Here is a 27,661-nt window from a genome sequence, read left to right on the forward strand (position 1 = left end):
CTGCTCTCTAAATCAACCTCTCTCTTACTTTAACCCTCAACCTACTCCTCTCTTTCTAACTTCTCTTCCATTCTCTCTCCATCTTTAACTTTCCCTCTGTGATCCTCTCTCTCACTGCCCTCCAATCTCTTCCTAACTTTACCCCTCTCTTGCCCTTCTCCCCCTTCCTCCTTCTCTCTCTCTCCTTCCCTCTCCTCTGATAAGTACCCCTAAGCACACTCTCTGCTCCTGTGTGTGCACCATGCCATAGCCTAATGGAGTGAGATAAAGCTGCATGGCGGAGTGAGTGGCACTCACGGTGCTCTCCCTGTGACAGACCAGGCCTTTACACATACTCAGATGAGCAGCAAAGCAATGCTTCATAAACAAATGTGCTCTCTGTTATAGTATTGATATTCAGTACAACATGTATGGCTATGTCCAAAGGGGTTGACATTTCCATTTGTTCCGGCACACAATGCATGCTTTTTCAAGTTAACCTGTTAAAAGCTATATAGCGGCAATCATTTTTATTGATACATGGTTCTCATGCAGTGCTACAGTCACTCAGACAGGATGGCAGAGTATAGTGGATATGTGATAATGCCCTTGGTCCTGTGGTGATTGCAGCATGGACCCCAGCATACATACACACACCTCTCCCCTCAGCTGCAGCTGCGGCTGGTAGAAGGCATTCAAGCCTAATGAAATATAGCAGCTCAGTGTTCAAAGGCTCCACAGTAGGACCTGTTAGAAGTATGCCGTGTGATGGAGATGTTTCCAGAAGCTTTATGACGCTGGACTCATTTCTGCCTTTCTTCCTGTTCGTTTGATGGAGCCTGCAGGAGCCCGTTGTTCTGCATGGGGCCATCGAAGGGGAAGCAGAGGCAGAACTCAATCACTGTCAGACCCAGTTTCCTCTCAGCTTTGAAGTGGCAGCAGTTGTATTTCAATTCATTAACATTGATAACATAGATTGGCAGGAGCATCTCATTATTTTTCCACCCCTCATTCACTGCCTCTCTCTCTCTCTCTCTCTCTCTCTCTCTCTCTCTCTCTCTCTCTCTCTCTCTCTCTCTCTCTCTCTCTCTCTCTCTCTCTCTCTCTCTCTCTCTCTCTCTCTCTCTCCCGCTTTCTCTTTCTCTACATAGTCTCATGTCACTCAATAGCTCTTACTCTCCTGCCATTCCCACCACTGTACCCATGGCTATTCAGCCCACATCAGATGGTGCCGAAAAAAGCCTTATTGTTCCCCCTGGTGTGGTCTTACCCTGCTCTTATCTATTGATTGGAAAGGCGAAAGGGTAAAATAAAAGGTATTGATTACCAGACGAGGTGAAGTTGTTGGGCAGGACGTTCTCGGCTGGTAAGAAAAGATGGCATTCTTTACCCACTGCTGTCAGAGCACCCTCTCTCTCCCTCTGTCTCTCCCTCTCTCCCTCTGTCCTCCCCTTTCACCCTATCGCTGTCCCACACTCTCCCTCTGTCTCTCCCTCTCTCCCTCTGTCCTCCCCTTTCACCCTATCGCTGTCCCACACTCCCCCTCTTTCTCTCCGTCACCTGGCATCTATTCTTCAGTCGCCAGGGTGGCCCTTTCTCTGACTGATTTTTATCTGTGCTTGTGAAATGTATAGCCCAGCCTGGCGCAGCAGTGGTCTCAGAACAGAAGCTCTGGCCTTTCACACACTCCCCACGCCATGATGACTGCCTCACCTTTCCCCTCTACTCAACCTCTAAAGTTTCAAGTAAAGTCACTGGTCCTGGGTTCGGTTTCTTGCTTTCATTTATTTATTTATTTATTTTCACATCCACCTTCCTTTCTCCTCCTCCTGTTTTGGCTGGCTTGGACAGACTATATGTGTGTAACATGCTATCCCACTGGTTTTCTGTAATATAAAAGTTTCCCTGAGGTTTTAAGAGATGTATAGTAGGATGATGTTTCCCTGGAACCACAGGTTCCACTAAACACTGATGCCGCTGGGCAGTTAGTGAAGACTGATGCCTGCCCCTGTCTGGAGACTGGTATGCTTCACTAAGGAAACAGACAAGCAGTACTGAGGAGGAGGAAGGCCTCTCACTCAACAGTGAGAGTAGAAGTTGCACTGGTCCAGAACAAGAGTGGTTTGATACTTTAAAATGGTTAAAGTTAGGATTGGTGAGAGTTAAGCTGATTTTGGATCAGTGTTTCTGAACAATGTCTTGCTGGAGCCAAAATATTGGATCTCATAAACATTTCTGTCAATGGCTCATGGTGTTTGCACTGTTAGAAATGAGAGAAAATATGTTTTTTTGTTTGGAGTTATGCATAAAGGTTGTGACCATTGAGCAAGTTGAGGAAGCTAAACTCCTAGGTACAACATTGGATGGTCGATTATCAAGGTCAAGTCATATTGACAAAGTTGTTGTGAAGATGGGGAGAGGTATGTCTGTTATAAAAAGATGTTCTGTGTTTTTGACACACAGATCAACTGTACTAGTTGTTCAGGCTTTGATCTTGTCCAATCTTGATTACTGTCTGGTAATATGGTCAAGTGCAGCAAAGAAAGACCTATCAAAGTTGCAGCTGGCTCAAAACAAAGCAGCATACCTTGCCCTTATCTGCACACACAGAACTAACATCAACAACATGCATGCCAATCTTTCCTGGTTGAAGGTTGACGAAAGATTAACTGCTTCTCTGGTTGAGGGTTGACGAGAGATTAACTGCTTCTCTGGTTGAGGGTTGACGAGAGATTAACTGCTTTCATATTACTGTGATGAAAATTCCAGATTGTCTGCATAATCAAATAACATTCAGCTCAGACACCCATACATACCCCACAATAAATGCCACCTGGGATCTCTTCAAAGTCCCCAGGTCCAAAATGAATTCAAGGCAACTCACAGTATTATACAGAGCCATGATCGCATGGAACTCCCTTCCATCACCAATTACTCAAGCAAACAGCAAAATTACCTTTAAAAAACTGTTTGAACAACATCTCATGGAACGACGGGGACTGTGAGGAGACACGCACACACACACAGACACACTAACATACACATCATTCTTTTGTTGTATTGTTTGTATATTGTTGTATTTTACATTTGTGTGACTGTCCTTGTCTAACAGTGAATCAGTGTTTTGTTACTTGTCATGTTTTGTGTTTTTTGTGGACTTCTGCTGCTTCTGCAAAAGCTAATGGGGATTCAAATAACCAAATAAATGGAGAGGAAATACTTTTATGAGTGGGTGAGTTAGTGTGGTACAACGAACTGAGTGAGTTGGGTTTACTGTATTGCATGCATCACCCAGTATGTCTCACTGCGGTTTCTCGAGACCCAGTTGTTCTCTATTCTAACGTCTGCCAGTGTCACGATCGTCAAAAGGATGAGACCAAAGCGCAGCGTTGCGAGTGAACATGACTTTAATAGTAAAGCACGTAAATACAAAAACAACAAACAAAGACGATGCGTGAAGTCCAATAAAGACAACGACAGAAACTGAGACACTGGAACAATAACCCACAACTAACACCAGAAAACCTACATCTTAAATATGGCTCCCAATCAGAGATAACGAGCCGAACAGCTGACACTCGTTACCTCCGATTGGGAGTCAATGAATACAAACACGCACAATCACCCAACATAGAAATACAACAACCTAGACACCCCCACATAGAAATACACCCAAAACAAATGAACATGAACAACCCTGGCTCAAGAATAAAGGTCCGTGGAGCCAGAGTGTCACATTACCCCCCCCTAAAGGTGCGACCTCCGGGCGCACCAGCATACCGTCTAGGGGAGGGTCTGGGTGGGCGTCTGTCCCTGGTGGCGGCTCTGGCCCAGGTCGTGGTCCCCACCCCACCTTAGTCACTCTCTGCTTCCGTCTTCCCTTCCTCATGACCACCCCCCAACTAAACCCCACTGGATTAAGGGGCGGCACCGGACTAAGGGGCAGCACCGGACTAAGGGGCAGCACCGGACTAAGGGGCAGCACCGGACTAAGGGGCAGCACCGGACTAAGGGGCAGCACCGGACTAAGGGGCAGCACCGGGCTAAGGGACAGTACCGGACTGAATGGCGGATCCTGGCTGGCTGGCTCTGGCGGATCCTGTCTGGCAGAAGGCTCTGGCTGATCCTGTCTGGCAGAAGGATCTGGCTGATCCTGTCTGGCAGAAGGCTCTGGCTGATCCTGTCTGGCAGAAGGCTCTGGCTGATCCTGTCTGGCGGAAGGCTCTGGCTGATCCTGTCTGGCGGAAGGCTCTGGCTGCTCCTGTCTGGCGGACGGCTCTGGCTGATCCTGTCTGGCGGAAGGCTCTGGCTGCTCCTGTCTGGCGGAGAGCTCTAGCGGCTCCGGTCTGGCGGACGGCTCTGTAGGCTCATGGCAGACGGGCGGCTTTGCAGGCTCAGTACCGACGGGCAGCTCCTGCGGCGCTTGGCAGACGGACAGTTCAGACGGCGTTGGGCAGACGGGCAGTTCAGGCGCCGTTGGGCAGACGGGCAGTTCAGACGGCGTTGGGCAGACGGACAGTTCAGGCCCCGTTGGGCAGACGGCAGACTCTGGCTGTCTGAAGCGCATCGTAGAACTGGTGCGTGGTGCCGGAACAGGAGGTACCGGGCTGAGGACACGCATCTCAGGGCTAGTGCGGGGAGAATCAACAGGGCATGCTGGACCCTGGGGACGCACCGTAGGCCTGATGCGTGGTGCCGGAACTGGAGGTACCGGGCTGAGGACACGCATCTCAGGGCTAGTGCGGGGAGTCGGAACAGGGCATGCTGGACCCTGGGGACTCCCATAACGCCTAGTGCGGGGAGCTGGAACAGGGCATGCTGGACCCTGGGGACTCACCTCACGCCTAGTGCGGAGAGCAGGAACAGGCCGGGCGGGGCTGGCGACGCGCACCGTATCCCTGGTGCGAGTGGCCGGAACAGGCCGGGCCGGGCTGGTGAAGCGCACCGTATCCCTGGTGCGTGGAGTAGGAACAGGCCGGGCGGGGCTGGCGAAGCGCACCGTATCCCTGGTGCGTGGAGTAGGAACAGGCCGGGCTGGGCTGGCGAAGCGCACCGTATCCCTGGTGCGTGGAGTAGGAACAGACCGGGCTGGGCTGGCGAAGCGCACCGTATCCCTGGTGCGTGGAGTAGGAACAGGCCGGGCTGAGCTGGCGACGCGCACCGCATACTTGGTGCGTATGGCAGGAACAGGCCGAACCGGGCTGGCGACGCGCACCTTACACTTAGTGCGAGGGACCGGAACAGGCCGTACCGTACGGGGAACACACACTACTGGCTGCACCTCGGGACTAGGAACGGGCCGGACCGAACTGGTTACACACCCCAGTACCTCACGCCGTGCCTCAACACCTTCCTTCCCTGCTTTACCCAGTAGCCCCCTTGACCTGGTAGCCCACTGAATCCTTCCCTTCTCTGCCTCCGTCAGCCCCCTTAACCTGGCAGCCCTCTGACTCTGCCTTGTGGCAGCCTCCTGCTGCTCCGTCGCCCAAGCCATGTGCCCCCCCCAAAAAAATTCTTGGGGTTGCCTCTCGTCCTTCCGACGTTGGCTCTGCCGACGCCGTTGCTCCTCTCTCCGTCGCCTCTCCTCTGTTTCGCTCCATGGACGGCGATCCATGCCGTCCAGGATTTCTTCCCACGTCCAGGACCCTTTACCGTCCAACAGTTCCTCCCATGTCCAGACCCTTTGCTCCTGGACGCGCTGCTTGGTCCTTTTGTGGTGGGTTATTCTGTCACGATCGTCAAAAGGATGAGACCAAAGCGCAGCGTTGCGAGTGAACATGACTTTAATAGTAAAGCACGTAAATACAAAAACAACAAACAAAGACGATGCGTGAAGTCCAATAAAGACAACGACAGAAACTGAGACACTGGAACAATAACCCACAACTAACACCAGAAAACCTACATCTTAAATATGGCTCCCAATCAGAGATAACGAGCCGAACAGCTGACACTCGTTACCTCCGATTGGGAGTCAATGAATACAAACACGCACAATCACCCAACATAGAAATACAACAACCTAGACACCCCCACATAGAAATACACCCAAAACAAATGAACATGAACAACCCTGGCTCAAGAATAAAGGTCCGTGGAGCCAGAGTGTCACAGCCAGCAGAGGAGCCAATCCTTTATTGACCTGTTTGCAATGACTAGAAAGACCAAAGCACTCATATAGTGTGCTTTGGTCTTTCATTTCAAATCCACAGGTGTTTTGAAGAAGAAAACAGAAAGGAGGGAAGAGTTGCCAGCACATCTGACCATCACCTAAGACTGTCAGCCGAGTATCGTCTGCTTGTGTATGTTCCTCTCTCCTTCTTTTTCATGATCTTATTCCTTGCTCTTTTTCTCTCTCTAGATGTGTCCTCATGTTGAATCAACAGTTTCTTAACCCCTAAAAACGGTTCATGAAACCAGATATATATTTAGCCTGAATCACAAGAATGAATGCCTCTTGTTGAATGTACCCCTTTATCTTAAAATAATCCATCACCAAATTGAGCAAAGAAAAACAGAGCTAATTCTGTGAGTCGCCAGACCTCCTCCTCCTCCTCTTCCTGCGCTATGAAAGATTCCATTTACACACAGAGCTCTGCTAAAATAAGGCCCCTTCACCATTTCAGCAACACGGGAAAGCCCATGCATGCGGTCATGTGTATCGCTTTCCGTTTAGTAAATGGTGTTTCATAGAACATGTAAAAGAACAAACTGAATATAAGTGTGTAAGAGAGTTACAAACTGATACCACTGCAATGGACCTATTGAGTATTAACTTCACAGTGTAAGCTTTTCATCTGAGGCTTCATTTCAGTTACAAGGTTAAGAGAACCTGTCCTTGAGACGGAGGAGGAGTATTCCTGTTGAGGAGAGGAGAGAATGGTGGTCACGCATATAGCACTAACACTTATTACGTTATTGAGACGGTGGCCTTGACTTTCAGCACCTCTTCATGTCCTTTTTTCAAAGCACATCAAAAGGCTTTTTAAGAGGAGAGACAGAGGGAGGAAATAATTTGTTGCACATTCCACGCACTTGGCGTGGTCGCCAAGCCGAAAACTGAAGAGCTGGGTTTTTTTTGTTGCAAAGAAGTGTTCTGGAGTGTTCTCAGTTCTCTAACGACACTATAAATAAATACTTTGTTTTGTGCTTCCTTTTGCATACAATGCCCTCTTTGAAAATACAATTTCTCAAAAGATCATTTGTATTTTAACCCATGATATCGAAGAAAGAGAATGTGGGGTTAGAAAAACTTGACCCTTAACGCTTTGTTCTGTTAATGTTGAAGTAGTGCATTTTGACAGTTTGATACAGACCTCAGAAATGAGTTAGTTGTTCTATTTAATCTGCGGTAGAAGATCGCTTCTCTGTTGTAGTTGCACATTGAGAAGCAGTTGATTGCATTAGATAAACACCCATTAGCTTTATGAGTTAGTGAAGCTGTGGGATTCAGGCAGGGTGGGTATTTCCACCATGTGCTGTGACCTCTCTCTGCGGTTGTGAGCAGATAGTCTGCTGAGGAGGACTGAACACTGAGCCCCTCTGTTCTGCTCTCCTGTTAGCAGAGGAGTGAGATATGGGCCGGCTGACAAAACCCGAAAGGACTGCGGTCACATCCTCCTTGCAGACCTAAACAGTGACACTTACCATTTCCTGTGCATGCTGCAGAACAGGAAGATCAGTGAGGATGGAAGAGCCTGTGCACTCCTTGTGTGTGTATCTGGGAGAATGTCTGTGTGTAAGACATTGATTTAACACAGCATAGGGTTCACCTTCTCTCATGGAGCGGTCATAGTGCAGTGGAAGGTTACAGTACACTCACTGTTTGTCTGTCCACTTTATGTACCACCTAGCTAATAGCTAAGTGTGTTGATAATGCACGTTTTTTTATGGTACACAACTTGTGTGTGGTTTGTTACCATTACAATGAACAGTCCACCTCCCCCAAGGGTATATGACGCTACCCAGAAACCAGACCGTGCCATCATCTTTCGAAGAAGGGATTCAAAGTCAGTCACTTAACCCCAGCCCAGTGCCCAGGGTTCCACAGAGTTGACCTACTTTTGAGTTGAGCCACATCTGTTATCAACGTGACCATTAAAGGCCCAGGTGGAGTTATCTGCAGGCCCCTTCCCTATACACCCCCATCTCTGTAATGAACTGTTTGTTTACCATATGTGTGAAATGCACCATTGGAATGTGAGTGTGTTGAGTGTGTGTGTGTGTGTTGCAAGAGGTCTTGTTTATTTGGCCTTCCCAAAGTTTTTACTGCTACCAGACTGACCATTTGTATTGAAAGATAGACTATGCCAAATTATGCTTTTAAGATCAGTAACTATTTTGTTAAGTTACGTTGCATTCTCCACCTTTTTCCTCTACTGTTTTTCTGTTTCTGTTCTGTTTTTCTCTGCTCAGTTTCTCTCTGTTATGTTGTGGTCCGGTTCAGGTTCAGCACTACCGCTGCTTTAAGCTCTGTCTCAGTGAGTTGTGCAGGCCTCCTAAGTAAAATTACTATCACAGAGCATCTGAGCCTGCTCCACTTCACCAGATCTGAGGAGGCCAACCTGAGCCAATTAGCAGCAGGGAGAGGGGCTGCTGTCCTCCCTACAGTGGCCCTGCCCTCTCCGCTGCGCTTTCATCTCCCGCACGCTACACACAACCAGAGCCAGAGCCTCCAACTCTCTCTGTCTGTAATGGATGACAAGGCTAGTCCAATTATTACAATCTGGTTTCATCTCTGGGTAATCAGATGAAGGAAGGGGGTAATGAATGAACCCCCACATCTTCCATCCAAGAGCTTTTGCTTCATTCTATTCAGCCCAATTCAGAGATAAATTGGTTTGAATTAATTTCAAATGAAATATGAGTGAGTGTAATATGTCGTTTATGGATGTATATACATTTTTGTATTCAATGTTTAAATAAAATGTAGGCGAATAGTTCAACTTATCGATTATTTGTGTGTTGCTCAAGGACCTCCGCGGGTGGCTGAGAGGGTGGTCCACAGACAGTCAGTGCACCTGGGGAGTTCCATCAAGCTGCCATGCCCTGTTGAAGGAGACCCGCCGCCCCTCATCATGTGGACCAAAGACGGCCGCAACATCCACAGTGGCTGGATCCGCTTCCGCATCCTCCGCCTGGGCCTGAAGATCAAGGAAGTGGAGGTCGAGGATGCTGGAACATACATCTGCAAAGCCACCAACGGCTTTGGCAGCGTCAACATCAACTATACCCTCATTGTCATCGGTAAGTAGAAAGGTGTCTTGCGGTCTGCTCTACATTAGTCCGTTTGCGAAGTAATACCATTCATAGTGACGCTACCCAGAAACCATGCATATGACTCAGACCGTGCCATCATCTTTCGAGGAAGGGATTCAAAGTCAGTCACTTAACTCTTCCGCTCAGGTCAAGATCTTGTCGATTTGCAGATGTTAAAAGACAACACCATGCACCATGGAGTCATGGCTTTGAAATAAGGGGATTTAGGAAGGGGGGTGTAGTTGATACCCTCCTCTCCTATATCTGTTATATCCTTCACCACTCAAGCCCAAAGTCAACATCAGAATGGGATATTGTTTCATACTACATCATCCTCGGTGACTCAAGCGGATCTTAACTTCTTCCCTCTCCCCAGGCTAAACTCTGGTTTGTCAAAGCAGAGGCTACTTAACTTGGAATTGTCCAACAAGAAACATATTCACCTTAACATTAACCTATTAAGACTCATAAAGCTTATAATAGGACATGATGATCTCATGTGCAATAGAAACATACTTGTAACTCTCAGTCAAGTCAAGGAGCTGGTCACTAGTACTTCCTTAACTTTATCCAAACTGCTGTCTCTGTGGCTGTGTACAGTACAGTTTTCTCTGTGCTAGAGTAGAGCGTGATGAATGAGAGGACTGGAGTGTGAAAGCTCTGTTTAGTTTAAGATGCCTAATTAGGTCCAGAGCCTCCTGCAGGGGAGGGGGTGGATGGCAGGGGCCGACTGGAGGAGCTGCTTCCTGGTCTTGTGATCAAATCAAATTCTATTGGTCGCATACACAGATTTGCAGGTGTTATCGCAGGTGAAGCGAAATGCTTGTGTTTCTAGCTCCAACAGTGCAGTAATACCTAGCAAAGAAACTAACAAAAAACACAATACACACATTCCCGAAAAATTCTGAAATTAAGAAATATCAGAATGAGCAATGTCAGAAAACGGAATATAAATATATATACAGTACCAGTCAAAAGTTTGGACACACCTACGCATTCCAGGGTTTTTCTACATTGTAGAATAAGGCCTGATTCACACAGTCTCCTCTGAACAGTTGATGTTGAGATGTGTCTGTTACTTGAACTCTGTGAAGCATTTATTTGGGCTGCAATCTGAGGTGCAGTTAACTCTAATGAACTTATCCTCTGCAGCAGAGGTAACTCTGGGTCTTCCTTTCCTGTGGCGGTCCTCATGAGAGCCAGTTTCATCATAGTGCTTGTTGGTTTTTGCGACTGCACTTGAAGAAACCTTAAAAGTTCTTGACATTTTCTGGATTGACTCACCTTCATGTCTTAAAGTAATGATGGACTGTCGATTCTCTTTGCTTATTTGAGCTGTTCTTGGCATAATATGGACTTGGTCTATTACCAAATAGGGCTGTCTTCTGTATACCGCCCCCTACCTTGTCACAACACAATTGATTGGCTCAAACGCATTAAGAAGGAAAGAAATTCCACAAATTAACTTTTAACAAGGCACACCTGTTAATTGAAATGCATTCCAGGTGACTACCTCATGAAGCTGGTTGAGAGAATGTCAAGAGTGTGCAAAGCTGTCATCAAGGCAAAGGGTGGCTACTTTGAAGAATCTCAAATATAAAATATTATTTGATTTGTTTAAAAAAAATGTGGTTCCTACATGATTCCATATGTGTTATGTCATAGTTTTGATGTCTTCACTATTATTCTCAATGTAGAAAATAGTAAAAATAAAGAAAGACCATTGAATGAGTAGGTGTGTCCAAACTTTTGACTGGTACTGGACATATAATGGTGTGTAAAGACAGTATGGATGGTATATGAATATAAAAGGTGTGTACAGCAGTAGTTATATACTGTAGGATGAGCCATGACTTGAATGGGTAAAACAGTATGTAAACATGATTAAAGTGACCAGTGTTCAATTACTCTATGTACATAGGACAGTACCGGGTGGTAGCCAGCTAGAACAGCGACTACGGTGATGGCTTCTCAAACTGGCCTTGTTTTGGGGTAGAACCCTAATCACATAGATCAGATCAGGACAACAGAAAGTAAAGAGAATGGTGTCCATTGTGTAGCGTAGTATCATAGGGTCGAGATGCGGATCTGGGGAAGTGTGATTCTAACAAAGTTATTTTGGCTCGCGTTCAAGATGAAGTTGACTGAGAGGGTAGAGAGGGTATATCTGTTGACCCATGAGGCGGCGCACAATTGGCCCAGCGTCGTCCGGGTTAGGGGATTTCCTTGTCCCATCGCGCTCTAGCGACTCCTTGTGGCGGGCCAGGCGCCTGCAAGCTGACTTTGGTCGCCAGCTGGACGGTATTTCCTCCGACACATTGGTGTGGCTGGCCTCCGGGTTAAGCAAGCAGTGTGTCAAGAAGCAGTGTGGCTTGGCAGGATCGTGTTTCGGAGGACGCATGGCTCTCAACCTTCGCCTCTCCCGAGTCCGTAGGGGAGTTGCAGTGATGGGACAAGATTGTAATTACCAATTGGATATCACGAAATTGGGGAGAAAAAGGGGTAAAAGTACAAACAAAAATAAAAAAAAGATCTGTTGATTGTTCCTGAACAATAAAATTAGATATACTGTGCCTTCGGGAAAGTTTTCAGACCCCTTTACTTTTTCCACATTTTGTTACATTACAGCCTTATTCTAAAATTGATTAAATTGTTTATTTTCCTCACCAATTTACACACAATACCCCATGATGACAAAGCAAAAACTGGTTTTTAGACATTTTTGCTAATTTATAAATAAAAATAAAAATAAATAAACTGAAATATCACATTTACATAAGTATTCAGACCCTTTACTCAGTACTTTGTTGAAGCACCTTTGGCAGTGATTACATCATTGAGTGTTCTTGGGTATGACGCTACAAACTTGGCATTCCTGTATTTGGGGAGTTTCTCCTATTCTTCTCTGCAGATCCTCTCAAGCTCTGTCAGATTGGTTGGGGAGCGTTGCTGCACAGCTATTTTCAGGTCTCTCCAGAGATGTTTGATCGGGTTCAACTCCGGGCTCTGGCTGGGCCACTCAAGGACATTCAGAGACTTGTCCCGAAGCCACTCCTGCATCGTCTTGGCTGTGCTTAGGGTCGTTGCCCTGATGGAAGGTGAACCTTCACCCCAGTCTGAAGTCCTGAGAGCTCTGGAGCAGGTTTTCATGAAGGATCTCTCTGTACTTTGCTCCGTTCATCTTTGCCTCGATCCTGACTAGTCTCCCAGTCCCTGCCGCTGAAAAACATCCCCACAGCATGATGCTGCCACCACCATGCTTCACCATAGGGATGGTGCCAGGTTTCCTCCAGACATGACGCTTGGTATTCAGGCCAAAGAGTTCAATCTTGGTTTCATCAGACCAGAGAATCTTGTTTCTCATGGTCTGAGAGTCTTTAGGTGCCTTTTGGAAAACTCCAAGCGGGTTGTCATGTGCCTTTTACTGAGGAGTGGCATCCATCTGGCCACTCTACCATAAAGGCCTGATTGGTGGAGTGCTGCAGAGATGGTTGTCCTTCTGGAAGGTTCTCCCATCTCCACAGAGGAACTCTAGAGCTCTGTCAGAGTGACCATCAGGTTCTTGGTCACCTCCCTGAACAAGGCCCTTTTTTCTTTCTTTTTTTTCACCTTTATTTAACCAGGTAAGCCAGTTGAGAACAAGTTCTCATTTACAACTGCGACCTGGCCAAGATAAAGCAAAGCAGTGCGATAAAAACAACAACAACACAGAGTTACATATGGGATAAACAAAAAACGTACAGTCAATAACACAATAGAAAATCTATATACAGTGTGTGCAAATGTAGTAAGTTATGGAGGTAAGGCAATAAATAGGCCATAGTGCAAAATAATTACAATTTAGTATTAACACTGGAATGATAGATGTGCAGAAGATGATGTGCAAATAGAGATACTGGGGTGCAAATGAGCAAAATAAATAACAATATGGGGATGAGGTAGTTGGATGGGCTAATTACAGATGGGCTGTGTACAGGTGCAGTGATCGGTAAGCTGATGCTTAAAGTTAGTGAGGGAGATAAGAGTCTCCAGCTTCAGAGATTTTTGCAGTTCGTTCCAGTCATTGGCAGCAGAGAACTGGAAGGAATGGCGGCCAAAGGAGGTGTTGGCTTTGGGGATGACCAGTGAGATATACCTGCTGGAGCGCAGACTACGAGTGGGTGATGCTATGGTGACCAATGAGCTAAGATAAGGCGGGGATTTGCCTAGCGGTGATTTATAGATGACCTGGAGCCAGTGGGTTTGGCGACGAATATGTAGTGAAGGCCAGCCAACGAGAGCGTACAGGTCACAATAGTGGGTAGTATATGGGGCTTTGGTGACAAAACAGATGGCACTGTGATAGACTACATCCAATTTGCTGAGTAGAGTGTTGGAGGCTATTTTGTAAATATGTAGTGAGGGCCAGCCAACGAGAGCGTACAGGTCACAATGGTGGTTAGTTGTCACGTTCGTCTAATGACCGGTCAGACCAAGGCGCAGCGTGATATACGTACATGTTTATTTACACTGAATAAACACACGACAAAACAACAAACAAACGAAAACGTGAAGTCCTAAGGTTGTACATACAACAAACCTTACCCGGAACAAGATCCCACAACCCACTAGTGCCAATAGGCTGCCTAAGTATGATCCCCAATCAGAGACAACGAGCTACAGCTGCCTCTGATTGGGAACCACACCGGCCAACATAGATCTACACATAATAGATCAAAACATAGAAAACACACAACAAAGAATATACACACCCTGACTTAGAGCGCTGCTTCCCCTCTCCTTCCTCCCACGATACGCCAGGCCCTGTCTGGACCCTGGTGTGGGAGACCCCGAACCTGGAGAGGGGCTGACGTCATGGTCTGGACAGGAGCCGCTGACCGGAGCTGGACTGGGCACCGGTGGACTGGACTGCTCTGGCTCCGGAGTGGCGCAGCTGACCGGTGCTGGACTGGACCCCGGTGGACTGGACTGCTCTGGCTCCGGAGTGGCGCAGCTGACCGGAGCTGGATCAGGCACCGGTGGAGCGGACTGCTCTGGCTCCGGAGTGGAGCAGCTGACCGGAGCTGGATCAGGCACCGGTGGAGCGGACTGCTCTGGCTCCGGAGTGGAACAGCTGACCGGCACTGGATCAGGCACCGGTGGAGCGGACTGCTCTGGCTCCGGAGTGGAGCAGCTGACCGGCACCGGTGGGACGGGCACGGGCCGTGCCGGACTGGACAAACGCACCACTGGTCTGGTGCGAGGACCAGGCACGGGCCGGACCGGACTAGGAACACGCACCACTGGCTTGGTGCGAGGGGCAGGAATGGGCCGGGCCGGGCCGGACTGGCGACGCGCACCACTGGCTTGTTGCAAGGAGCAGGAACAGGCCGGGCCGGACTGGCGACGCGCACCACTGGCTTGGTGCGAGGAGCAGGAACCGGCCGGGCTGGCGACGCGCACCATTGGCTTGGTGCGAGGAGCAGGAACCGGCAGGGCTGGCGACGCGCACCACTGGCTTGGTGCGAGGAGCAGGAACAGGCCGGACCGGGCTGGCGACGCGCACCACTGGCTTGGTGCGAGGAGCAGGAACAGGCCGGGCCGGGCTGGCGACGCGCACCACTGGCTTGGTGCGAGGAGCAGGAACAGGCCGGGCTGGCGACGCACACCACTGGCTTGGTGCGAGGAGCAGGAACAGGCCGGGCCGGGCTGGCGACGCGCACCACTGGCTTGGTGCGAGGAGCAGGAACAGGCCGGGCCGGGCTGGCGACGCGCACCACTTGCTTGGTGCGAGGAGCAGGAACAGGCCGGGCCGGACTGTGGAGGCGGACTGGAGGTCTAGAGCGGAGAGCTGGCACAACCCGTCCTGGCTGGCTGCCCACTTTCGCACTACACGTGCGGGGTGCAAGCACAGGACGTACAGGACTGTGCCGGCGCACTGGCGACACAGTACGTAGCTCCGCATAACACGGAGCTTGCCCAGTCATACGCCTCTTCGCGTGAGTACAGGGAGTTGGCTCTGCTCTAACCCTAGGCTCCACCAACCACCCCGTGTGCCCCCCCCCCCCCAACATTTTCTTGGGGCTGCTTCTCGGGCTTCCTCCTCGACCGGCCTCCTCCATGTTGCCGTTGCTCCTCTCCTGCCTGGGCATCTAACTTAGCCCATGGTCCTTTCCCCGCAAATATCTCTTCCCATGACCACAAATTGCCCACCTGTGACATGGCTACTCGCTCTGCCTGGGCACGCTGCTTGGTCCTCGTTTGGTGGGATCTTCTGTCACGTTCGTCTAATGAAGGGTCAGACCAAGGCGCAGTGTGATATACGTACATGTTTATTTACACTGAATAAACACACGACAAAACAACAAACAAACGAAAACGTGAAGTCCTATGGTTGTACATACAACAAACCTTACCCAGAACAAGATCCCACAACCCACTAGTGCCAATAGGCTGCCTAAGTATGATCCCCAATCAGAGACAACGAGCTACAGCTGCCTCTGATTGGGAACCACACCGGCCAACATAGATCTACACATAATAGATCAAAACATAGAAAGAATATACACACCCTGACTCAACATTTAAGCGTCCCCTGAGTCAGGGCGTGACAGTAGTATATGGGGCTTTGGTGACAAAACGGATGGCACTGTGATAGACTACATCCAATTTGCTGAGTAGAGTGTTGGAGGCTATTTTGTAAATGACATCGCCAAAGTCAAGGATCGGTAGGATAGTCAGTTTTACGAGGGCATGTTTGGCAGCATGAGTGAAGGAGGCTTTGTTGCGAAATAGGAAGCCGATTCTAGATTTAACTTTGGATTGGAGATGCTCAATGTGAGTCTGGAAGGAGAGTTTACGGTCTAATCAGACACCTAGGTATTTGTAGTTGTCCACATATTCTAAGTCAGACCCCCCGAGAGTAGTGATTCTAGTCGGGCGGGCGGGTGCAAGCAGCGTTTGATTGAAGAGCATGCATTTAGTTTTACTAGCGTTTAAGAGCAGTTGGAGGCTACAGAAGTAGTGCTGTATGGCATTGAAGCTTGTTTGGAGGTTTGTTAACACAGTGTCCAATGAAGGGCCAGATGTATACAAAATGGTGTCGTCTGCGTAGAGGTGGATCTGAGAGTCACCAGCAACAGGAGCGACATCATTGATATACACAGAGAATAGAGTCGGCCCGAGAATTGAACCCTGTGGCACCCCCATAGAGACTGCCAGAGGTCCAGACAACAGGCCCTCCGATTTCACACATTGAACTCTATCTGAGAAGTAGTTGGTGAACCAGGCGAGGCAGTCATTTGAGAAACCAAGGCTATTTAGTCTGCCAATAAGAATGCTGTGATTGACGGAGTCGAAAGCCTTGGCCAGATCGATGAAGATGGCTGCACAGTACTGTCTTTTATCGATCGCGGTTATAATATCGTTTAGGATCTTGAGCGTGGCTGAGGTGCACCCATGACCAGCTCGGAAACCAGATTGCATGGCGGAGAAGGTACGGTGGGATTCGAAATGGTCGGTGATCTGTTTGTTAACTTGGCTTTCAAATACTTTCGGAAGGTAGGGCAGGATGGATATAGGTCTGTAACAGTTTGGATCTAGAGTGTCACCCCCTTTGAAGAGGGGGATGACTGCGGCAGCTTTCCAATCCCTTCTCCCCCGATTGCTCAGTTTTGCCGGGCGGCCAGCTCTAGAAAGAGTCTTGGTGGTTCTAAACTTCTTCCATTTAAGAATGATGGAGGCCACTGTGTTCTTGGGGACCTTCAATGCTGCAGAATTATTTTGGTACCCTTCCCCAGATCTGTGCCTCGACACAATCCTGTCTCTGAGCTCTACGGACAATTCCTTTGACCTCATGGCTTGGTTTTTGCTCTGACATGCACTGTCAACTGTGGGACCTTATATAGACAGGTGTGTCCCTTTCCAAATCATGTAATACATTTTTAATACATTTGCACACAAAAAATACAAACCTGTTTTCGCATTGTCATTAAGGAGTATTGTGTGTAGATTGCTGAGGATGTTTTTTTTAATCCATTTTAGAATAAGGCTGTAAAGTAACAAAATGTCGAAAAAGTAATGGTGTTTGAATGCTTTCCGAATGCACTGTATAGACACACACCAAGAGGAGGAATGTCAAAGTTCACACTAGAGCTGTATTTCATGAAAGTCGTGGTTGTCTATGACTATACTGTACTTACATTATTTTACTGTACTTGCTGTTATATTGCTGCTATTGCATTGACCTACATGTAGAATAAGAGCACTACTTTTGTCAGACATTTCTCAAAAGTGCAAAGTTTCAGGTTGCCCACATGATTTACAGTGGATCATGCTCAGTTCAGAGTACAGCACCATGTGTATAAATCATGGAGTCAATGTATCCAAATGATAGATAGCATCTCTCTCTCTCCTTACCAGGGTTGGGTAGGATACTTTCGAAATGTAATCCATTACAGTTACTAGTTAGCCTACCTGTCCAAAATTGTAATCAGTAACTTAACTTTTGGATTACCCAAACTCAGTAACGTAATCTGATTACTTTCCGTTACTTTTGGATGACTTTTCCCTTAAGAGGCATAAGAAGAAGACAAAAAGGATCCATCAAACGTAGTCAGACTCGCTCAGGTAGAACAAACTTAAACTTATTTTCAATGCTGAATTGAATGTCATTGAGAAAACAGAAAGGTGTCATAATTATTTTTTTTGCAAACATCCTTTCTGAATTTAAAAGTAATCCAAGAAGTAATCATCTAGTTTTTTTTTTTTTATCTGTAACCGGATTACAATATTTGTTGCTGGTAATGTAACTGATTACAGTTACAGTTTTTTTGTAATCAGATTACTCTTCAACCCTGCTGCTTACATACAGTAGTAGTGTGTGTAACTCAAAACTGATTTATCCAGCTTGGCGTTTGCAGTTTGATGAAATTAAAAGTATTTAGGCTTTCAGTAGTGCTGAAACAGGGGGAGGTTGTGTAAGATAAGTTCAACATGCCTGCATGTATTACTACCAACTCCCACACAGGACAGAGATGTCTCTTACCTTTGAAAGTTCAAAGGCGTTTTTTTTCTTCTTGAGGGATACTGTTTTCTCATGTGTATTTTATTAAATTGAACACCATTATTTTCACCCTCTCTGATCTCCACCACAAACTGTTTGGCCTCGCTCTTAAACCTGATGGAGTTGGTTCTGTTTTTCTTTCCCACCGTTTGTGGTGAATGCGTGACAACCCAACACTAGTCTCTCAGCAGTCATTCCACATCTCTGTTTTGTAAGACCACTGTGACCTCGCTCTCCTCTCTCTCTCGCTCTCTTCTCGCCGTTCTCTCAGCCATCATTCCAGCCAGGGACTGGCACACATCACCAGTTTGTTTGAGAACTGACAGCCTAAAAACGGTAGAATGGTCCATAATTATTGTGAGCGGAACATTTTCAATCAATGGTGAAATGATTGTACCTCTTGATGTGCCTAATTGTTAGACATTTTCATAGTGTTTTGTATTTAGTTCAATGCCTTGTGGGGAAGGCTGGTAGACTTCTCAGAGAGATTATTTATTTGAAGTGTTGTAAATGGGAGGTGTAATACTGGCTAGCTTCCAGCGTAGCTCTGCAAACCGTATCCATCATTTGACTTTATTATTTTTACTGGAGCTCAGAAAGAAAAAAAAGAAAAACAACTGCAGTCAGTTAAAGTGCTGTTCAGGGGAACAGTGGCGACAATATCCTGGCTGGTCTTTCAAGCTCAAGGTCCGTAGTGCACAACACACTTTTTAATCATTGGTCTACATCACTTTGGACAGAAAGAGAGAAGGGCAGGGAGGAGAAGGAGAGGGCGAGTAGGGGAGAAACAACGAGATCAAATCAAATCAACAAACAATGTCACATGCGCCGAATACAACAGGTGTAGACCTTACCGTGAATTGCTTACTTACAAGCCCTTAACCAACAATGCAGTTCAAGAAATAGAGTTAAGAAAATACTGACTAAATAAAAAAATACAATAAAAAGTAACACAATAAAATAACAATACCGAGGCCATATACAGGGGGTACTGGTACCGAGTCAATGTGTGGGGGTACAGGTTAGTCGAGGTAATTTGTACATGTAGGTGGGCCCGTGTAGCTCAGTTGGTAGAGCATGGTGCTTGCAACGCCAGGGTTGTGGGTTCGATTCCCATGGGGGCCAGTATGAATGATTTTTTATATTTTTTATGTATGCACTCACTAACTGTAAGTCGCTCTGGATGACTAAAATGTAGGGGTAAAGTGACTATGCATAGATAATAAACTAATAGGGGTATAAGAAAGAAATGGAAGACGTGGGAGGAAGAAAGAGAGAAAAGAGTGAGAGAAAGAGAAGGGGGTGGTCCTGGTGATATAAGGGGGATTCTCCGTTCAGCCGCGGCTGTAGAAGCAATCCTTCTCCCAATCTGCCAGTGGGCAGCCTGTCCTCCCCTGAGCTATCCCAAGAATCTGGTCAGCCAGTGAAACATGGCGCCTCCTCAGCTGGCTGTTTGGGCCCTGTTTGGGGTGGTCTCCTGACAACTGACCCCCACCCGACCCTCCTAAACACCCCCCCCACCCTCACCCCTCCTGCTGGTGGACTGGAATAGATAGGGGCATGACTGCCACACTGGCAGACAGACAGATACACCATCTACACTGATTCGTTTTTTACAATTAGCATGGTGTAAAGTGTATATTGTAACACAGTGTTGACACAGCACAGACCATGTAAACAGAGAGAGGATCATGGTAGCCTTCATTTCTACATGGATAATTTAAATCTCTATAGTACAGTAGTAGTGATAGTAGTAGTGCTGTAGTGGTAGTGATAGTACTGCATTATGTGTGGCTGATAACATAATGGTGGTGTAAGGCCACTACTCATTACTTTCTCTGGACATTAGAATGTCCCCAACTACATCTAAAGCTCATTGTGACCCACAGAATGATGGGGCATTTTCCTGAGATTCAGTTGAAGCTCAAGGCCAGGGGAGTGAGAGTTACCTATTTCCTGTGGCTGGATTTGTGAATGAAGAGGAGAGAAAGAAGGGAGGGCACCAGACCCAGTGATACAGTAGACTAGAGAGACAGTTTCAATGGATTCTTTGGTTGTTGTTAGCCGTTTACTTTGCCTGTCTTCCCAACAGTATCTCTGTAACTGAATGTGTCTGGGTGAGTGGGTGTTTGCCTTTCCCTTCCATCTCTAAATGTACAAATGTACTGTGTTTATTTAGAAGTTATATTCCATTCTGTTAATACAATTGGAATACAAAGTAGTCTACATGTTTTATCGCTTGAAAGTGGTGTCCTGCAGAATCCGAGTGGATTGCTGTTCTTATTTACTCTTTGATGAGGGAGGATAGGGCCCCTCTCAAGGAGGGGGAGGGGACACAAAAAGGATTGACTGGGAGGTCTCCAAGTCCTCTCCTTTTACTGATAATTGTATTTTTCAGTATTCTAACAATAACAATTATGTAGCAGCACTGAGATGTCCTGCCTTCCCCCAGTCTGCAGGTCCAGTGAGCCAACATTGTGTAAAGACAATGGCAGCCTAGGATAGTAGTTTAGGCCCAGACTCATAAAGGGCGCCATTGTTCCTAAGGACCTCCAGAAAATAGAGAGGAAAGAGATTCAGGAACAAAAAAAAATGTGAAAAGAAAATCTGGGCAGTGTGGGACCATGTTCTGTTTGGATTGGGAGGTTCAGGAACCGGGAGGAATGTGGAGAGCCCAAGTGAGCAGCAGAGAAATATTTCTTCCAATGGAGGCAGTTTTTTAAAGGAAATGGGTTATTATAGTTGGCCAGTTTAAGCCCTTCAAATAGCCATGACATCATGACTGGGCCTGATGCTGGAGAGGGCAGACAATGGAAGGTTTGTGCCCGGAGAACCATAGAGAGCTTTGGGGGATTTGGGGAAAGTCGGAGGGTGCCTGGAGTGGGGGGTTAGAAGCCACATCTGGTCCCTTTACCTGCTCCATTCAAACGCAGAGTGTGCACCAAAGTGTGCACCAAGTGTGCGCCAAACTGGATTTGGATAAAAATTTACTGGAGGCTACACTGAGTTCAGGCTCTGTACAAGGTGTATGGCAGTATTTCCCAAACTAGGGTTCGCCTGATTTGAAAATGGGGTTGAGAGAGAAACTCTGAAATAAAATGTAAAAAAGGTGCTTTGTTCATAGAAGCGGGGTTACATCAGTAACCTCTGGTAGCCACTAGATGCGGTTATAATAAACAGAGCGGTTTCTGTTTTCTTCCTACAAATGTGGCTCTATCTTTTGAACTGTTTAAGCTACAAAATATTATGACCCCATCACCCCAACATGTATCCCACTAGGCACAGACGTCAGTTCAACGTCTAGTTTTGATTTACGTTTTGTTGAGTTGTCAACTAACGGGAATTCAACGAGAAATCAACAAAACATTTCACCATGTTATTGGATTTAGGTTAAAAGTTGGGTGAAAAAAAGACGAAATGCCCTTACGTTGATGACTTTTTGCTAATGCAATTAGTGTTCCACGTTGATTCAATGTCATCACATTGATTTTTGGGGTTGAAATGACGTGGGGGATGTGTCTTCTGTTTCCCTCTACAATGCCCACAAGCCGTGCAGGACTCATTAGAACAGAGTGGACAAGACCAGGCACTAAATCAGCCTGGGGGGAAAATAACATCATCATGTGTCACGCCCTGGCTCTGGGGACTCTTATATGTTGAGCCAGGGTGTGTAGGGTCTATGTTTTGTGTTCTATGTTCACGATCTAGTTTATGTGTTTCTATGTTGGCCGGGGTGGTTCTCAATCAGAGGCAACGTGAATCAGCTGTTGCTTGTTGTCTCTGATTGGGAACCATACTTAGGCAGCCTATTGTGCACTTGTCTTTTGTGGGATCTTGTTCCGTGTTGGTTTGTGTTCATAACCGAGGACTTCACGTTTCGTTTTGTTGTTTTGTATTTTGTATCGTGTTGCTAGTACACTATTAAAGAGATGTACGCATATCACGCTGCGCCTTGGTCCAATCATTATGACGATCGTGACATCATGTTATTGCCTGATAATCTTCTGAACTTCCCAATACCTTTCTGATGCATTTCAGTCACTTCAAACCATACTTCCTTCAGATTGAAATACAGTCAAAAGTACTGTCAGATTGATTTACAATAGACTGTCATAGCCCCAATTAAAAAAGTAAATATTGGCCGTTGATTACATCACTTTTTTTACATGGTGGGGTCGCACATTAAAATAAAAAAATCTAAATGGGGTCGCGGGCAAAAAAGTCAGGGAACCCCTGGTGTATGACAATAAAACATATATTTTTTATTTATTTATGAAATGTACCTCATAAGACATATTCTAAGTACTGAATAACACATTCACTTCATTTATGAAATGTGTTTGACGTCAGTATCAGAAACTTCAGAGTTTGAAGCTTTAGAAAGTAGGCTACGTTAAAACTGACAAGCTCAGTGCTGGAATATTTGAAAATTATTTGAAACTTGTGAATGACTCTACTAGCATGAAGTGATTCAGTGCAGTAGTTGCATGTGTAATCTGTCTATCTGACACCCTGCTCTGCTTTGGTTGAACTTCTATAATTGGTCATAATGTTTGGTATTCTGAGGAATGGTAGTAGTTGGCAAGGAACTTGATATGATCCATAAATTCATCAATGTCTACCTCACAAAGTGGATATGCATTACAAATTATCTATTATCTTTCATTGATAATATTTTCACTAAGCCGTGTCTTAGCTCCACCACATGAAGTCAGTCAGTCAGTCAATGACATCAACTCCACAGCTGTCTCCCAGAGCTGCTCTTATGAAAACTGATCATATTACTCCCAAATGTTACAGCGCGTGACCTTAGCATGTACCCCCTCAGTGTATCCTATCTATAAATGCTAATTGTACTCAGATGGAGCCAAGAGTGTTTTACTGTGCCTGTTTGGCTGGGGGCGCTTTGTCTTTGTCAAGTGATCCATGTCAATGACAATGTAAAAAGTTTGAAACAAATAGCATTGAATTCAACTGAAACATTTTTCCACTGCTTGTTGAATCCCTTACGAAATAAGATTGCAGTCAGTGTGCAGTATAACTGCAGTATGCTGCAAATACTGCATCCAAAATAACATGTTTTTTTTTTACTGCAGTATAACTGCAGTTCAACTGCAGTAAACTGCAGTTATTCTGCGATTACTGTGTCCAAAATACCACAGTCGACTGCAGATACTGGGAATACTCTGCCTCATAATTGTGAGAAGAGGTGAATCTCAGTAACAACTTGTGTCTACTCCATAATAACAACTTATTTGATAGTGTTCAGAATGTGAATTGATTATATAAACCGTTTGAAAGCTTTGAAATAACTAAGAAAAACACCCCTCTGAGATCAGAACTGGAAGGTCACTCCAGTTGATGTTAGCCCAAATGGCGACAGAAGTCTTTCAAGTTTAACACTAGTGAAACCCTAATAGGCTTACTTCATAATCTCTGTCATCACCGTCTGTTAAGACCTCCAAGGCCTTTTTTGTGTGCGTATTGGGCATAACTTTTGTACCATGTTCAATTATATGTTGAAGTCTGCATCTTTTCTTTGCAATGATAAAAATATAAATGTTCTGTTCCCTTTCCCCTACAGATGACTCTGGTGCTGATAAGACTGGGCCAGGGTTCCCTGGTGGGGTGGACTCAGAGTATGGCCCTGACCACCTATCAGGAAAACTAGGTAAGATCATAAATAAAAGCAACATTACTAAAGTTATTTGCATTAGATTGGGTCTTATTTCATGATTCTGTTATCCATCTCTGCAAGGTAGTAAACCCAAAACTCTCCTTCCTCCTTTTCCCAAAGTGCGGCCCCGTTTCACCCAGCCTGCTAAAATGAGGAAACGGGTGATCGCCCGCCCCATGGGGAGCTCTGTGCGGCTGAAATGTACGGCCAGTGGTAACCCTCGGCCAGACCTTGTGTGGCTGAAGGACGACAGGCCGCTGACGGAGCGCGAGGTGGGTGAGGGGCGCCAGAAGAAGTGGACTCTGAGCCTGAGGAACCTGACCCCGGAGAACAGCGGCAGGTACACCTGCAGGGTCTCCAACCGAGCCGGGGAGATCAACGCCACCTACAAAGTGGAGGTCATACGTAAGTATCATACAGTCACAGAGGCCTGAGTCATAAATACACTTAACGAGTCAGTCCAGGATCTCATAACTAATGTATGAGGTAGACTCCTCAGGGGAAGGAACCAGAAAATACTGTATTATATACTGTATCACAGTCCTGCAGACTGAGTTCTATGGACGTTGTGATAATGATACATGTTGGCTATCATGGATGGAAACTCAATGTGAACCTTGATACAATTGCCATGTAACCATAGTAATGTCGGGTCTGGATTTGAGGAGGAACCATAACCTTTTGGAGATCCTTGCTCTCTGATCTACCTTCGTCAGACTGCTGCGTTTGATCATTAAGTCTTACTCATATCCCTGCTCCATGGATGAATGTGCTTGTCTAATCATGTACGTACAGTGGGGAAAAAAAGTATTTAGTCAGCCACCAATTGTGCAAGTTCTCCTACTTAAAAAGATGAGAGAGGCCTGTAATTTTCATCATAGGTACACGTCAACTATGACAGACAAAATGAGGGGAAAAAATCCAGAAAATCACATTGTAGGATTTTTAATGAATTTATTTGCAAATGATGGTGGAAAATAAGTATTTGGTCAATAACAAAAGTTTCTCAATACTTTGTTATATACCCTTTGTTGGCAATGACACAGGTCAAACGTTTTCTGTAAGTCTTCACAAAGTTTTCACACACTGTTGCTGGTATTTTGGCCCATTCCTCCATGCAGATCTCCTCTAGATCAGTGATGTTTTGGGGCTGTCGCTGGGCAACACGGACTTTCAACTCCCTCCAAAGATTTTCTATGGGGTTGAGATCTGGAGACTGGCTAGGCCACTCCAGGACCTTGAAATGCTTCTTACGAAGCCACTCCTTCGTTGCCCGGGCGGTGTGTTTGGGATCATTGTCATGCTGAAAGACCCAGCCACATTTCATCTTCAATGCCCTTGCTGATGGAAGGAGGTTTTCACTCAAAATCTCACGATACATGGCCCCATTCATTCTTTCCTTTACACGGATCAGTCGTCCTGGTCCCTTTGCAGAAAAACAGCCCCAAAGCATGATGTTTCCACCCCCATGCTTCACAGTAGGTATGGTGTTCTTTGGATGCAACTCAGCATTCTTTGTCCTCCAAACACGACAAGTTGAGTTTTTACCAAAAAGTTCTATTTTGGTTTCATCTGACCATATGACATTCTCCCAATCCTCTTCTGGATCATCCAAATGCACTCTAGCAAACTTCAGACGGGCCTGGACATGTACTGGCTTAAGCAGGGGGATACGTCTGGCACTGCAGGATTTGAGTCCCTGGCGGCATAGTGTGTTTCTGATGGTAGGCTTTGTTACTTTGGTCCCAGCTCTCTGCAGGTCATTCACTAGGTCCCCCCGTGTGGTTCTGGGATTTTTGCTCACCGTTCTTGTGATCATTTTGACCCCACGGGGTGAGATCTTGCGTGGAGCCCCAGATCGAGGGAGATTATCAGTGGTCTTGTATGTCTTCCATTTCCTAATAATTGCTCCCACAGTTGATTTCTTCAAACCAAGCTGCTTACCTATTGCAGATTCAGTCTTCCCAGCCTGGTGCAGGTCTACAATTTTGTTTCTGGTGTCCTTTGACAGCTCTTTGGTCTTGGCCATAGTGGAGTTTGGAGTGTGACTGTTTGAGGTTGTGGACAGGTGTCTTTTATACTGATAACAAGTTCAAACAGGTGCCATTAATACAGGTAACGAGTGGAGGACAGAGGAGCCTCTTAAAGAAGAAGTTACAGGTCTGTGAGAGCCAGAAATCTTGCTTGTTTGTAGGTGACCAAATACTTATTTTCCACCATAATTTGCAAATAAATTCATTAAAAATCCTACAATGTGATTTTCAGGATTTTTCTTTCTCAATTTGTCTGTCATAGTTGACGTGTACCTATGATGAAAATTACAGGCCTCTCTCATCTTTTTAAGTGCGAGAACTTGCACAATTGGTGGCTGACTAAATACTTTTTTCCCCCACTGTATATGAGAAGCATATTGAGAAGGTAGGTCTGAGAATGAGGGTTGTGTTCTGGTGTGTGGGGGAGAAGGAGGGGGCTGCTCAACCACAAGCCCCTCCAATCTGGAGTTGATTAGGATCCAGCTGTCTGCCAGCCCCCCAGCCCCCTGAACCCCTCCTCCCCCTGAGACGTGTGTCCTGTACAACCAGGAGCAGAGAGAGAGGAAACTAATCACACATACTTCTTGTGTTACATGTGGTATTTCTCTCTCTCTCCCTCTCTCTCTCTCTGTTACAATTACAAGTTCTAAGCCTAAGGCTAATAACTGTATGGACATTACGCTGGTTCATGCAGAGAGTCAGCCATGTTGAAATGTGGGATAGTTGTGACAGTTCGTCCATTATATCTCTCTGCAGAGAGGACCAACTCCAAGCCCATCTTGACGGGCACTCACCCGGTCAACACCACAGTGGACTACGGGGGGACTACCTCATTCCAGTGCAAAGTGAGGAGCGATGTCAAACCGGTAATCCAGTGGCTGAAGCGTGTGGAGTCCAACGAGGAGAGTCGGTACAACTCCACCATCGAGGTGGGCGAACATCGCTTTGTGGTGCTGCCTACGGGAGAGGTGTGGTCACGCCCTGACGGCTCCTACCTCAACAAGCTGCTCATCACCCGCGCCAAGGAGGAGGATGCTGGCATGTACATCTGTCTGGGCGCCAACACCATGGGCTACAGTTTCCGCAGCGCTTTCCTCATCGTGCTGCCAGGTAAGACCAGAGCCAGGCTGCCAGCCCTCTAGAACATCATAACCTTTAACCTTCCCATCACGTACACACAAACTCCCTATATTGATCTTTCAAATGAGTACCTCTGCAACCTGAAACAAGCCATCCCAAACACACTGAGAATGCTGTTAATCGACTACAGCTCAGCTTTCAACACCATAGTCCGCTCTAAGATCGTCATTAAGCTCAGGGTCCTGGGTATGAATACCTCCCTGTGCAACTGGATCCTGAACTTCCTGACAGGCAGACCCCAGGTGGTGAGGGTAGGCAATATCACCTCCGTCATGATGACTCTCAACACGGGGCGCCCCCAGGGTTTTGTGTTCAGCCCCCTCCTGAACTCCCTGTACACCCAAGACTGCGTGGCCATGCACGACTCCAACACCATCATTAAGGGGGGAGGGGGGGGGGGGGTCAAAAGCGTAATGTTTCTCGGCATGCACATCACAGAGGACCTGACATGGACCAATCACACCGAGGTGAAGAAGGCACAACAAATTTTCAACCTCAGGTGACTGAAGACATTTAGCATGGGCTCGTTTT

At 46.5% G+C, this 27,661-nt stretch overlaps 1 protein-coding gene across 1 annotated transcript in view; it reads left to right on the forward strand.

Annotated features, from left to right (window-relative positions):
- The window catches only part of LOC311102410 (fibroblast growth factor receptor-like 1), a gene marked incomplete at both ends in the record, with an annotated part of 43,164 nt that overhangs the window by 12,516 nt on the left and 2,987 nt on the right, over positions 1 to 27,661 (forward strand). The window contains 4 exons of the mRNA XM_084143743.1: positions 8,953 to 9,225; positions 23,865 to 23,951; positions 24,078 to 24,362; positions 26,747 to 27,100. Of these exons, the coding sequence (XP_083999869.1) occupies positions 8,953 to 9,225; positions 23,865 to 23,951; positions 24,078 to 24,362; positions 26,747 to 27,100 (999 nt within the window). The remainder of the gene's footprint in view (positions 1 to 8,952; positions 9,226 to 23,864; positions 23,952 to 24,077; positions 24,363 to 26,746; positions 27,101 to 27,661) is intronic.

Source organism: Coregonus lavaretus (assembly GCF_964263955.1).
Source record: "Coregonus lavaretus genome assembly, chromosome: 27".
NCBI lineage: Eukaryota > Metazoa > Chordata > Actinopteri > Salmoniformes > Salmonidae > Coregonus > Coregonus lavaretus.